Below are 13,522 nucleotides of genomic sequence, written 5' to 3'. Positions count from 1 at the left end.
AGTTTCAGAAAAGCTTTCAGGTTCTCCAAATGATCCACCATCTACATAGTATAAAAGCTGAGTTTTTTAAAGACTTCTCATTGGTTGATGAGTTTTTGCATGTGGGTCCCCCCATGTTTTCTATTTTACTTAATTATTACTTTCTCTCCTCAATCCAATTTATATTTATCACAAATTCTCTTATTCCTATTTTAATTACTTATGTTAAAACATAAGTTAAAATATCACAATTTACATAAAATATTGCAATTTACATATATTCAAAGGGTATAACATGTCAAATAACTTTAATATAATTCTGATAAAATACGGTTGTATATATTCAAATCTAATATTTATCAAATATTCAAATCTTCAAATATGACTATTTATATTGTCACGGTATTGAACACTTAATCACGTTCAATTATATGTTCATGTATCTAATGATAGTGTCTGCTATTACGACCCGTACATTTTTTGTACGGGTATAAAACTAGTTTTCTTTAAACGTGTGGTTAGTATAATGTTGTCTATATCTTCTTAATTACTTCCTCCATTCAACTCCACTCTACCTATTTGTGTTTTGCACAAATATTAAGAAGGGTGGGGTTGGGTGGAATATATTGTAAATAAGTAATGAGGTATGGTATAAATAAGTGGGGTATGAGTGGAAAAGGGTGGAGTTTGATGTAAAAGTAGTGGGGTATGAATGGTAAATATTGTAAATAAGTAATGAGGTAGGAGGACAAAATGGTCATTTGTCATTCTTTTTTAGGAAATAAGTAGAGTGGAGTTGAATGGATGAAATAGGAAATATGGTAGAGTGGAGTTGAATGGAGGAAGTAGCTTACTATAAATCCAACTTGCTTTTGATTACGATTTTTTCCCTAGACTTTGACATAATGTATCTCCATTTAGAAGATTTATTAGTAACAAATAACATGTCACGTCGAAAGAGATTACTAACATCATTAATTCGAGTCAAGTGATATCGACTTGAGACGTGAAGTAAAATGATGATGTACCTCTGGATCCGTAATTAAAAGATAGTTAAATATTTAGCAGATATTAACTTAAAAAGGATGGATGTGAAATCGAACTATAAACAATACGAACATGTTTTATCATGGTTAATTCAATTTATTAAAGCTACCCAGTTACTGTAAACGACTCAATACGAGTATGTCTTATGTGAAGGATTGACAATAAATTTCAATCAGCTGAATATACTGAAATTTTCAGCAATTAATGAGATGGATTATTGTAAACTAGAAGAAATTTGTGTGTGCATGAATATGGAATGCATGACTTAGTTAAGTTAGTTGTTTAGGAAGAAAACAATAATCCAAGGTTTCATACTCCGTATATCCCAAACAAATCATTAGATTGTTTTTAGTGATAATTTAATTTCATGTAAAATGGTAGTACTCCTTAATACCCAAATCATTATCCTTGCTAATTGTCACATAGTTGATTCCAATAAGGTTTGCTTATAACCATTGTTAGTTACAACGGAGGGATGCATCATTAAGCTAAAAATAGTATTGGGTTTGAATGGTTTTACACCGGCAATTTGGCATTGTAAATTCTTTTTATTTATAACGGTTGAAAATAAGAATTTGCAGATCGTCTTATACTATAAGAAATTTTTATTCTATAATTTATGTTTGTAATGAATAATTAACCTCTCAAGTCTCAATTTAATAAATTAACTAGGTTTGTGACCCGTTAAATTCACGGGTTTATCTATTTTAGCTTTATTATTTTATCGTATTGTTAAAATTTGTCCGAACAATTAGTTGATCCATTTAAAAAGATATAGTCTTAAAATACATAAAAGTTGGTTAGCTAATGCCTTATTTCTTTGACTACTTTGGTTTATTTTCAAAGCTATATGTTCTACTTTAAATATTATTTTGATTAATATACTAATAGCATGTGGTTTTTTTAAAAAAAAAATATCTTCAATGAGTCCAGTAATTCATGACACCCATGTGAAAACACATTCAACAAATTCATGAGTAACCCAACCAATTGATCAACATCCGAGCAACATGCCCTAATCAAATAGATATTGTAAATTAAATAAGATGTTAAAGTTGGTTTAGATGATGTTTATGTTACTAAAATTGCTGAAACTACACATACCGTACTGGGCCGTCACATCTCATCTTTTAATTATTTTGCTTTCTCTCTTATAAACTATTTATATTGAAACGCCCGTGAGATGATAGTTATTTTAACTTGGCTTGAATAAAAATGTGTCAATAGCCATTGAAACTTTACATTATTGATCCTACAATTATAATTATTCGGCTTCAAAACCCTCAGCAACATGGGTCCATGAACAATTGAACATGAACAAAATTAATTATTAATAAGTATATATTAATGTAGTTTTTTTAATAATTTAAAGTAGTTGTCATGTGGCAAAACATTAAATGTTTATCCCTCAAAAAAAAAAAAAATGTTTACGGTTGCCTTTTAAGTAGATTGTATAGATAGATTGTGTACTAAATTTTCTATGTAAAAGTTTGAACGTCCCTTTGTTATCTAAGGTAAATGAAGTTAGTGAAAACGAAAGGACAAATTAATGCATTATGCTGAATTTTTTCTTTGTTTTTTTTTTTTTTTTGAGAATAATAAATCTCTCAATATAAGTAAAGAGCTTAAAACATATAAGATTATAGTACTTTTTATCTTCCAAATATTTTAATTCTCATAAATCATATTTTTTTTATAGTAGCATAGTTATGAAGTTTAATAAATGCTAGTCTTAATATATCATTAATTTATATCAATTTGTTAGAAATTCTAAATTTTAATTTTTTGCAAAAATGATAAATTGAGTTAAATAGTAGTCTACTACAAATCTTATTGCAATCTCATTATGTGTTATAAGACATATACATTAGATAATATGACACATGCGCATAAATATTAGATCATAATATACATTTAACCATTATCCATGTCAATAGGATTTACTTTGTCCAACTTGTTAATAAGATTGAGATCCTCGCAACTCAAATTTCACACTATGAGAGCTAATTTTCAAAGGGAAAATGATGAATAAAAAAACAACACAGACCAAAATAAAAATTACATTTGAAAGTTTTTGAAATATTAATTTTTTTTATGAAACTAAAAATAATTAGTCATTTATATTCATGTTGTCAATCTTATAGTTAGTTTATAATATTGTATTGGATGGAATAGAGAGAGTATTTATTTAAGCAATTCTAGTATTTTTTTTTGAAAGAAATTCATGATCCTTTTTATTCATCCACCAAGGGGTAAGAAAAAAATAAAATAATACAAGAGAACAATTCTATTATTTTCCTTCTTCATATAGCTTTCTTTCTCCAATGAACCAGCCCTACAAAAAAAAATCCATTGAGTGATTAATAACAAACAAAATGGTGGAATTTGATATATGTAATATTAATCTTATCATTATTAATTTAAGTTTTCCTTTAAATAATGAAAGAAAGAGAGCATTGATTCATAAAGATGTAAGTATATTTACCTTTGAATAACACAACTCCACAAATCTTGATAGCCCCTAAATAAGAGCAAAACAACATACTCCGTATATGTGAAGGCTAAATGTGTGATGAGTACTTCATAACCAATGGAACTTAAAAATAATTAAATAAATTATTAATTTAAAACATTAATACATTTACCTTGATACAATGATATGAAAGATTATTGACACATACAATTCTCTTGGTGATGAAGGAAAAAAAAATATTGACTTGAATTTTGGCTCACAAATATTGCCTTCCAAATATTTATAGCCAGTTAAGGATGCGTTTTATGACTTTTAGACGTCTTTTTTTTTAATTATTATCAAATTTAATATATTCATAAATATGTAGAAAATTTTTATGACTTTTAAGCATCTTTTTTATTTATTAGCAAATTTATTATAGAAATAAATATAGAATAAGAAGAATGAAATGTAAAAGGTTTGCTTTAATTTTTTTTACTATTTTTTTTTTTTTTACAAAATACACTTTGCATGAGACTTGTTTAGGGAGTTATCTTACGAAACTAAAAGATGGTACATACTTTGCCTTGCCTTTTATTTATAGATTATATTTATAGATTTATATATTATATATCTAATATAATAAAATTGAGCAAGTTTATAGCAGTAAGACTTAAGAGGAATTGCACACATAAAGAGTTTAAAATTAGAGTACATAATTTACCGTTTAAGCTATTCTATTTTTAAAAATTAAAATGCAAAATTTAAAAAATATTAATTGTAAACACAAAAAATAAATTAATACAAACTCTTTATTTTCCTCTCATAAATTTGGTTATTAATCTACTTATTTATTTAACCTTTAATTTCTTTTATTTAATAGGATGGTTTTTTGGTTTTCTCTCACCATCATTATAATTTGTAATTATCATAATTTTTTTATCTCCCTTTTAATTCACAAAATCGTTCCTCTTCCCTCGAATAAATTTTTAAAATTAATCAATAATTAATAACAAAAAGTATTATGTGATATTGATTTGTTGCTTAAAATACTCTAACAATAAACGTCGCAATTTAAAAGTATGAATTTTGATTTTTAATTATTTTTTAATTTATCTAGAAATTAAAAAGACCGAAATTTAATGTTTGTTATGCTAATTTATTTTTTATATAAATATTTTTTTTAATTTGGATATCATTTTAAATTGATCATTATACGAACATGAATTACCCTCTTAATTAAACATGTCATACTACATGGAGGATTGGTGACGTGGAATTTTGGTAATGCGATGTGGCATTTAGTAATGCGAGGTGACATTGTCTACATGGCTTTTAAGGTGTACCCTTTTAATAATATTTATAGATACGTCTCCCTTGTGACGGGTATATCCGTCACAAACTTATGACGGGTCAAGTATCTCCCACTTGTGTGGATAAGACAAGTCTAGGGAATCACAAAGTGTTTGTCTTTATCTATTTAAGTGGATAATATTTGACCCGTCATAAGCTTATGACGGAAATATCCGATTTGGGTTAATAAAATCCTCATTCACTAGTTAATAATTGCTATATGATCATCCTGTAATGGAGTAGTAAGCTTATTGACCTAACGGCTCCAATTGGTTTGGCCCACGACATGAAGTGCGCCCCACCGAAAGCATCCTAGGTGGACTAAAATTCTAAAATTCTGAAATTCTGGCAGGAGCACTCAAACTCCTAATAATATAATAAAGAAATGAATTAGAATTGACGCTAAATCAATAAAAAATCTATGAATTTCATTCATTCTAAAAGACGAGACAATTTCTTGTTTAAAATGGGGATATTCGTTTTAAATTTAAAACGGATCAAATATTGTTTCCATATTAACAAGAGACGGAGTGCGCATTATTTATTTAACATTTCTTTAGTACCGGGTACTTTTAGCTGTTTTGCACCCTCTAAATAGGGGTGGAGTGGAGGAGCTGCTCTTTGTTCCGTTAATAAAAGGAGAAAAAAAATAAAAAGGAAAAATTAAAGCGATAATAAAAGCCGTTATTCCTCAATTGTCATTGAAGTTGGTTTCACTCTGTAAAGTGGTTGGTAGTTATCAACGGTATTTTTAGGACAATGTGATTGCACAACAACTCTTTTCATTTTCGTGACTACTTTGCTAATTCTCACGGATTTAGTTTCTTTTTTCTCCCAAATTTTTAGCTGACATACTTTGATGATAATGTTGTAATGACCATGTAAAAATGAAAAAGGATAGTTTAATTTGAAGACGATGGGTGATGACTTGATGGATATAAGATGGTCGACCGTAACACAAATTACGATTTATACAAACTACTTACATTCATACAAGCAGTGACGGAGTCAGGATTTCCCGTTGGTTAGATGCAAACGAGATATATTTCATGTATGTGTGACGATTCACCGATTGTGGACACTAGGTTATCTTGTTTTTCCTATGGTGAATTGGTGATAAACTTTAACACGAGGAATTATCATCTAAGAGCAGTTGCACTCTCTACAACCTAAGACCAAAAGAACAAGGAGTTCAGCTAAATCTATGTACCTTAGCTCCGGGGTTGCAATAACCCTTTTCGCTAGTATATGAAGTAATACGGAGTACTTGTTAATCTCTTTTAAACAAATAATTCTATAAAAGAATGGTTTAAAGGTACAGAGAAAAGAATACTGGTATCATGTCGAATGGAGTAATGGAGTTGCTTTTAAGTAAATAATGAATGGATAAATAAATTCGAAGTGGAGCTAGTTTAGCTAGTTATCTTATTATCAATTGATCATTAGTACTCCGTACTTAGTATCTTGGCATTATCTTACATATTTAGAAGGGGGCCGAAAGAGACCAAAAACACTCGGCAGGTGGTTATTTTTAGGTGCAATTTATTAAATTGAATCGGAACATTAAATTGAAATGAAATGTGAAATCAATGAGCTAACGATTACAAAAATTCAGAAAGATGGTTAGGGAAGACGAATTTGAATTCGACGCCTCACCTAATGAATTTATTCGCCACTAAAACCTTATCAATGACCGGTGATGGTAATTACAAATTGGATCATGTAAATAAATGACTAGGCGAGGGATATAAATTATGAAATATTCGTAATAAAACATGGGAACAATAATTCTAGTTTAAAATCGACCACATAGAGGAACAATATACAAGGACTAACCTATTTAACAATTCTAGAAGTCAAGGAAAATTTTCTACCAAATCTTTCATGTATTAAAGGAATTTGATTTGCCTTAGAGGAGGGAAAGCGGATACCTTAATCATTCCTACTCTACTTGGTATCCGAACAAACGATTTTGTTTTTTTCCTCTTTCTCCCCTTCCTTTCCCACCAAATTCATCCATCCAAACAAAGGTTAATCAGTGATCATGATTCATGACCAACTCTTGGGTCATTGAACCGTAAATGTAGCCAAATCCTCACAACAATGGAATCTCTTACCAAACCATGTGAAGAGGTGTCGCGATCCAGACTGAATACAGCTCTTGAAAGTTGACATTTGGGACGCGTACTAGATGGGAGGCTGGAGTCAGTAGAGATTGGGAAGCTAACTTAATAATTATGAGCATTCAAAGCCCATTTGACAGGAAGCTTCTTATCATTAAGAACACATGCATAAGTTTGAGATGAGGTCACTTACTCATCCTATGGTGCATTGGTGGGGAACTGGTGAAATCTATGCCACTATGTGAACGAAGTGTGCCCTCCACCAAGAGGTACTCTTGGCCTGAACTCGATAGATATCGTCACGGATGGGCAACTGCTGAAACCGACGCTCTGAAAAACCGAAAATTTGACAAAGAAAAAGTCACTTGAAGGATTTTGGGTTACTTCATTTGAAATGCATATTGGATTGACATAGTAATGCCATTTACGGGGTGATTTTTATTGTAAACATAGGGTAAGGGCAAAAGACGCAAAAGGCTGCATGCTGACCCTCTACCGTGCAAATCAAAAGCCTTATGCCGTTACTGCCAAAAATGTAATTTTTCTTTTGTCATTTTTTATTACCACCCTAGTCTTAAATTAAATGGTATTAGAAGGTAACAAAAATTACATAAAATAAACCAGCAGATACTAATGGAGAGAAGCATCATCGGCGTCACTACTTATGTTACTCTAACTCTTTGTATTACCTAACGTACTCGTCTACAACACTCGACAAAAGGCCATGGACGTGACACTTATAAATACTCATTTTAAGCCAGAAAATAATAAAAAATTCGTCAAACCACAATGAACTATCATGTACGGATGTAAAACTGCCATAAAGCGATAAGAGTCGACTTACAGGAATACTTAAAAGAGTGCTGTCTTTGCTGACTATGACTGGCAAGCCTCTCCGAGCAGCAGCAGGGATGGGCTTTAAGATCCTCAGAGCTTGTTCAGCCGACGATCTTGCATGACTATGACATAATTTCTCCACTCCATTGTCTGACTTGTGGGCCTTTGAAAGGTTAGCAAGATAAAGCCAGTCCTCATCAATCATATGACGAATATAAGCTAATTGATCCGGTCCTTTCTCGCCATTATTGAAATCACAAGAATGACCTTTATGATCAAGTGTCCATGTTAGAAAGAACCTATTCATGAAATAGCAACTTTCTCCTGGCTGAAATGGTTCTCTACTGGGAGGTGGTGAATTTGTGCCGTTTTGGAACTCCTGTTCACAAAAAACTTCCTTCTTAGACTTGAAAATCTGCTTCTCTTTAATCTGTAGTTCAGCAATGGACTCGAATGTCGAGTCACATAACATTTTGAGCTTTTTGGCTTCACTCAGGACCGAAAATGAAGCTGGAGAATTCAGAAAATGAACATCCGAAGGATCAGAAACCAAGTACTTGGTTTTGGATTTTTGTTTTGTGATTATATCCTCCATATCAGATGAGGCTTGTTGCACTGACGCTCGGCCCTGACATTTGGAGTATAATTTGGTGTTAGTGGTACGAGAGGATTCAGAACAGCAACAAACAAGGACTTTGGTTCCTTTACTGCCCGGAGCTGGAGAAATATAACAGCCAGCTGCTGTTAGAGAGGTCTGCAAAACCACCATATGACAAAATGATCGATTTAATTTAGTGCCACAATGGATTCTACATATTACGAGATAAGAGAGATTGCATGTACGCAGCCTTGCCCCACTACGCTTGTGTTGAAAACATACAAAGATTATCTCAACATGACCCATAGTAATTATGTCAAAAATTGCATCAAATGACTGCCACTCAACAATTTAAAAAAAAAAAAAAAAAAAAAACAGCCATGTCTAAATCCAGAACAAAGACTAGCGAATTGTTGACCTCACTGGAATTTGAAATAGAGAATAACTCTAGATAAAAGAGAAAAAAAAAATCAAAAATTCAGTACCAAGCCAAGAAAATAAGTGACAAAGAAGATAATCATTCAGACAGGAATAATAACTGTGAAGTTACCTTGCATGGAAATGACTGGATGTACTGAACCAATAGCTTAGACGCACTTCCACGTACAGGTCTATGCCTCTGAGAGATGAACTGAAATATGGGCATTGAAGCACATTTGTAAGAATAGAAATCCACAATCTACTTTACATGGATAATGCAACTGCGTGAATGGCAACATGTGGAATATGATCTCTAAACTATAAGAACATATACCTGCAGAATAAGTGCCAGGAACCTTGAGAGACAGATTTCTGTTTTCTCTGACGGGTTTAAACTCTCCAAGTCAATAATAGCATAGCCATGCTGCCATACACAATGACAAAAAAAAATTATTACACTCAGTCACTGTTGGAGGTGAAACAATGAGAAAGAACAGAGAAGTGAAACCACAATAGTAAAACAAACAAAAAATATAGGTGAAAAAGATAGAGCTCCGTATAAAAAGAAGAAAAGTAAAAGACAAACAAAATAAGCAAAACATTTTTTAATGGAGCTAAGAAGAGATTTAAATGGGAGAATAAGTGTGAAGAAAAATCAATAAGAGCAAGTAATATACGGACTACAACATTAGGAAAGGAAAAAAAAAAGAAAGATAAATAAAAAAAAGTCCGGAGTAAACAGAAATATAAGCAAAAAGGAACCAAAAATTGTACTCCGAGTCACTGAAATATTAAGAGTACAGACTGAAGTGTAAGGCGGTTCATAGAATTGCAGAAGTGCAGAAATGAAGCAAAGCTAGGGTTATTACAATCTAAAGAACCAAGATAGAATCTACTGTTTTAATGAGGAGAGGGGGATCTCTAGCCCTAGTAAATGCATTTAAAATGCAAATTTTACTGAACCACCATAAATTTGGTTACTGTAATTTCAGCTATCTGCAAAAGCCATAGGGCGCACAGCACAAGCCAAACCAAAAGCAGATCTACGAGAACAATGAATGAAGTATGATTCAAATTTTGACGACAATTAAAAATAGTCTCGGATACACAGGGTTGCTTACAGGCATGATAGTCACAGCCTCTTTCAGCAAGATCTGACAAATATGATCAACATATAAGCGTGTTTGTCTGCAAACGGCAATTAGCGCGTGTAATTCAGACCTAAAAGCACCTGAAAACCACTCCCGTCACTACAATACTTCCATGAAATGAGAAGGGCAGTCGGATTAGATGCATATTCATTAAGCAAAGAAAATAGGTTTGATTATGCGAGCAAGGAGGAGGCGCGGTAGATCTTGCCATATGAAGACACCTGAAATATAATACTAATATCGAGGAAAATGATAAACCAGTGCTGCATTCACAACTTACTCGTGTTCAAATCTTGTAGGGCCTTGCGGATTCTATTACGAGTAAATAACGGACTTTTGTTTGTAGGATCCTCAACCCATTTCTGATTGTTGCTCTTGCATATCTGGGTAAGTACAACCAGGAGATAAGGAAAGGAAAGACAGACACCAATCAGAAGCAAAGTTTGCAGCTACAGAGAGCCTAGTTGGCGAGTCCAAGCATCCCAACAAGAGCTAACAGGTATCATCGCATCAAATGCAAAATGCCTAACCAAACCATATCTTACTATGCTTTTTCCAACTCTAACCACAACCAAAATAAAACATTAACCCCTTGTTTGGATGGTGGATTCGAAGGTAAAGGGAGGAGGCAATTTCCCTTCTATGGTTAGTAAAATTGTAAAATTGGAAGGAGGGAAATGGAGTTCTACAAGCTAAATTAAAATTCTTGATAGATTTGAAATGCTATTTGAAGGAAAATACCATTTCCCCTCCGATCATCCCTTCTCCTTCCCTTCTACTGTAGTATTATAACAAACCTTAGAGGCTAATAAGAATCCCCATGATTACAAGAATTTGCTATAGGTAAAGAAGCAGCTCCAAGGTAACTTGGAAGGACATCAAATAAAGCATGCATGTTAGACTAGCAGAAGTAAAAGGACTTGCTTCTTAAAGTTGTCGCTAACCTTGTATAGATCATCTTTGACCAAATCAAGGAGAGGTCGTATCAATAGAATCCCGACATTGTTTGACGGTTCGACAGTAAATTTTGACAAGTCGGGGAATATTTGAGATGTAGATGCCATCCCTGCTAGCCCAAGAACTCCACTATTGCGAGAAAGTCTCAAGACAAACAATTCAGCCTGCATTAAATCTTAAAGAAACAGATGAACACTTAAGATACACACCGTCTAGATCTTGAAAATTACTCATAAATTAAATAAGAATGATCTAAAAGGATAAATCACCGAGTCAAATACTACGCAGAACTACACAATTAGTAGGTGTTCATACCTGATCATCAGCATGATGTGCAGTGAGCAGCACACCAATTCGATTACTGGAACAGACTTCGTGAAAAATTTGGTACCTACATGTCAAAAACCAGGGTTTCCGCTTTCATACTAGACTAGATGGAATGTAGATAACAAGGGTACTAGATAATCAAACAATTACACTCTCAGGAAACTTTAAATACCTCATATCACGGGCAGCTTCTTCCAAGTGACCTACATTCGGTAGACCATTGGGCCAATCACAGCGGGCAACCTCGCACTTAATTCCTACAGAAAATTGATGATAAGGAAACAATTGAAGAAAAAATCCAACAGCGGAAGCTTAAGAATAGCAAAGTCTGGACTCCGAAAATACCCATCGCAGAAACCCAGTGAGAAACTGATTCTGACTCATCCTTGCTTTCCAAACGTAGCCCGTGGTCAATGACAATTGCGAGCAAGCCGTCGATGAAACCTGAACTGTCAAAGGCATCATCACTCAAAGAGGTCTTCCAATGAGCCATCAGAGCACATAGGGCCATACTATCAGCACCTCCAGAAACTCCCATCGCTACAATTCAAACACTTTCCATCACACTCTAATAGTAAGCAGACAAAATCAAAAAATCGAAAGTTGATTCTTGAAGCTGCCAAAAGATACAGCAAAGTTCCAACCTTTCTCTCTAAACACGATTCTCTATTCTACAAAATTAAACAAATTCCATCTCTATCTCTATACGTCTAGTTCATCAAATGATTGGGCCATACGAGTATAATATATCGCGGTTGCCATACGATAATTACCGTGGATGCCGTTATAAGTTTCAATTAAGGATAAGTTGAACATAAACAAAAAATTGAGACGGAAAGGGTAGTTTTCAATAAAAATTGAAATGCTGTTGCAACTAACCTATACGATGGTGTGGTTTGACAGCGGCCAAAGACATCCTTCTAGAGAAACGCTCCGCGTATTCGGGTGGGACCCGATATCTCTCTGAGCACTTGCAATAAAACCGGGTCGGGTTGCGCCGCCGGAGGATGAACGGAACGATGCCGTTTCGAAGGTTAATTGGAGAAAAGATAGAGAGTGAAGTTGTGAGCATGGTTGACGTGGTGGTGGAAGGTTGACGAGAGAGAAAAGAAACCCAGGTACTGTATTTGCTAAAGGGGTAAATGGTGACCAATGGGTCACAACTTACTTAGGGTAAATCTCGGGTGAATGCACCGTTTTTTAAATTGCTACGTGTAGGGAAATTGACTTTCAACAATTAAATTTTAATTTTTAAGTATTTTATTTACTCTTAAACTAAATTTGTTAAAGTATACACTAAATAATGAAACCAAAAAAATTCTTTAAATTTAATTTATTGTGAAAATAAAAAAAAGTTAGCTTAAGACACATATAATCATCCGACCGACATGTTAATGAATAGATGGATGACTAATACGGAGTAATACGTTTTACGAATAACAGATGGCTATTGGGTGAGATTTTAAAGCAACGGTTGGATAATTGATGAAGGTTCACCTGACTCGAACCCAATCCATTGGCATCTCTATGTAGGAGGAGGGATGATGAGATATCGATGTGGTGGCCGGGGACGAAGACACTCGGTGGAGAGATAAAAGGGGTGTGAATTTGATAAGTAAATATATTCGATTAATGAAGATGGGTTTTTGGGTTTAAGTAGAGTAAAAAGTTGACAGAAATATAACTAATTAAAGAAAAAGTTAACTTAGGCCTTGTTCTTTCTGACTTATTTTATTTTCATCTATTATTCAATTCATTCGATTGATTCGATTGATTGATTGATTCAATTCGATTCGATTGGGCGTTAAATTTCACTCCTCCACTAAATTCAGCCCATTTCAATTTTGCTCATCTTAAACTTTATTATTATTATTATTATTATTATTATTATTATTATTATTATTATTATTATTATTATTAATTAATTAATTAATTAATTATTAATTAATCATCCTCATTATTGTTATTATTATAAATATTATGGTTATTAATGATTTTTTTATTATTAATTAATTAATTGATTAATTAATCATCCTTATTATTGTTATTATTATGAATATTATAGTTGTTAAAATCAATAATTCATATTAATATAATTAATACTATTACTAATATTATTATTAATATGAATATGAACACGAATATTAATTAATAATAATATTATTAATAACATTGTTAATGTTAATTTTAATATTACTATTATTAATACCTAATCGTTTTTTCATAAATGAACTTTACTCTTTACATACACTTTTTCATAAACGTTCTATTTTGTATC

The 13,522-nt window shown here is 32.5% G+C and overlaps 1 protein-coding gene across 6 annotated transcripts; it reads right to left on the bottom strand.

The window, feature by feature from the left end:
- Positions 1-6,554: 6,554 nt before the first annotated feature.
- Positions 6,555-12,396, bottom strand: LOC141605940 (uncharacterized). Of its 6 annotated transcripts, none has more exons than XM_074424874.1 (12): positions 12,124-12,396; positions 11,590-11,784; positions 11,417-11,501; positions 11,233-11,308; positions 10,905-11,081; positions 10,241-10,343; positions 9,931-10,040; positions 9,144-9,233; positions 8,940-9,020; positions 7,799-8,545; positions 7,148-7,284; positions 6,555-6,773 (listed from the first exon to the last, which is right to left on the bottom strand). In XM_074424874.1, the coding sequence occupies exons 1-11, from the start codon at positions 12,314-12,316 to the stop codon at positions 7,192-7,194; spliced, it is 1,950 nt and encodes a 649-aa protein (XP_074280975.1). In that variant the 5' UTR covers positions 12,317-12,396; the 3' UTR covers positions 6,555-6,773; positions 7,148-7,191. The 6 variants fall into 6 exon arrangements, with proteins under 6 accessions (XP_074280975.1, XP_074280977.1, XP_074280971.1 ...); XM_074424876.1 differs by having other exon boundaries at positions 10,905-11,092; positions 12,124-12,376; XM_074424872.1 differs by lacking the exon at positions 6,555-6,773 and adding an exon at positions 6,887-7,018.
- Between the last annotated feature and the right edge of the window lie 1,126 nt (positions 12,397-13,522).

This window comes from Silene latifolia, chromosome 10 (genome assembly GCF_048544455.1).
Source record: "Silene latifolia isolate original U9 population chromosome 10, ASM4854445v1, whole genome shotgun sequence".
In the NCBI taxonomy this organism is placed as follows: Eukaryota; Viridiplantae; Streptophyta; class Magnoliopsida; order Caryophyllales; family Caryophyllaceae; genus Silene; species Silene latifolia.
This window is presented reverse-complemented; position numbering and strand designations above follow the sequence as displayed.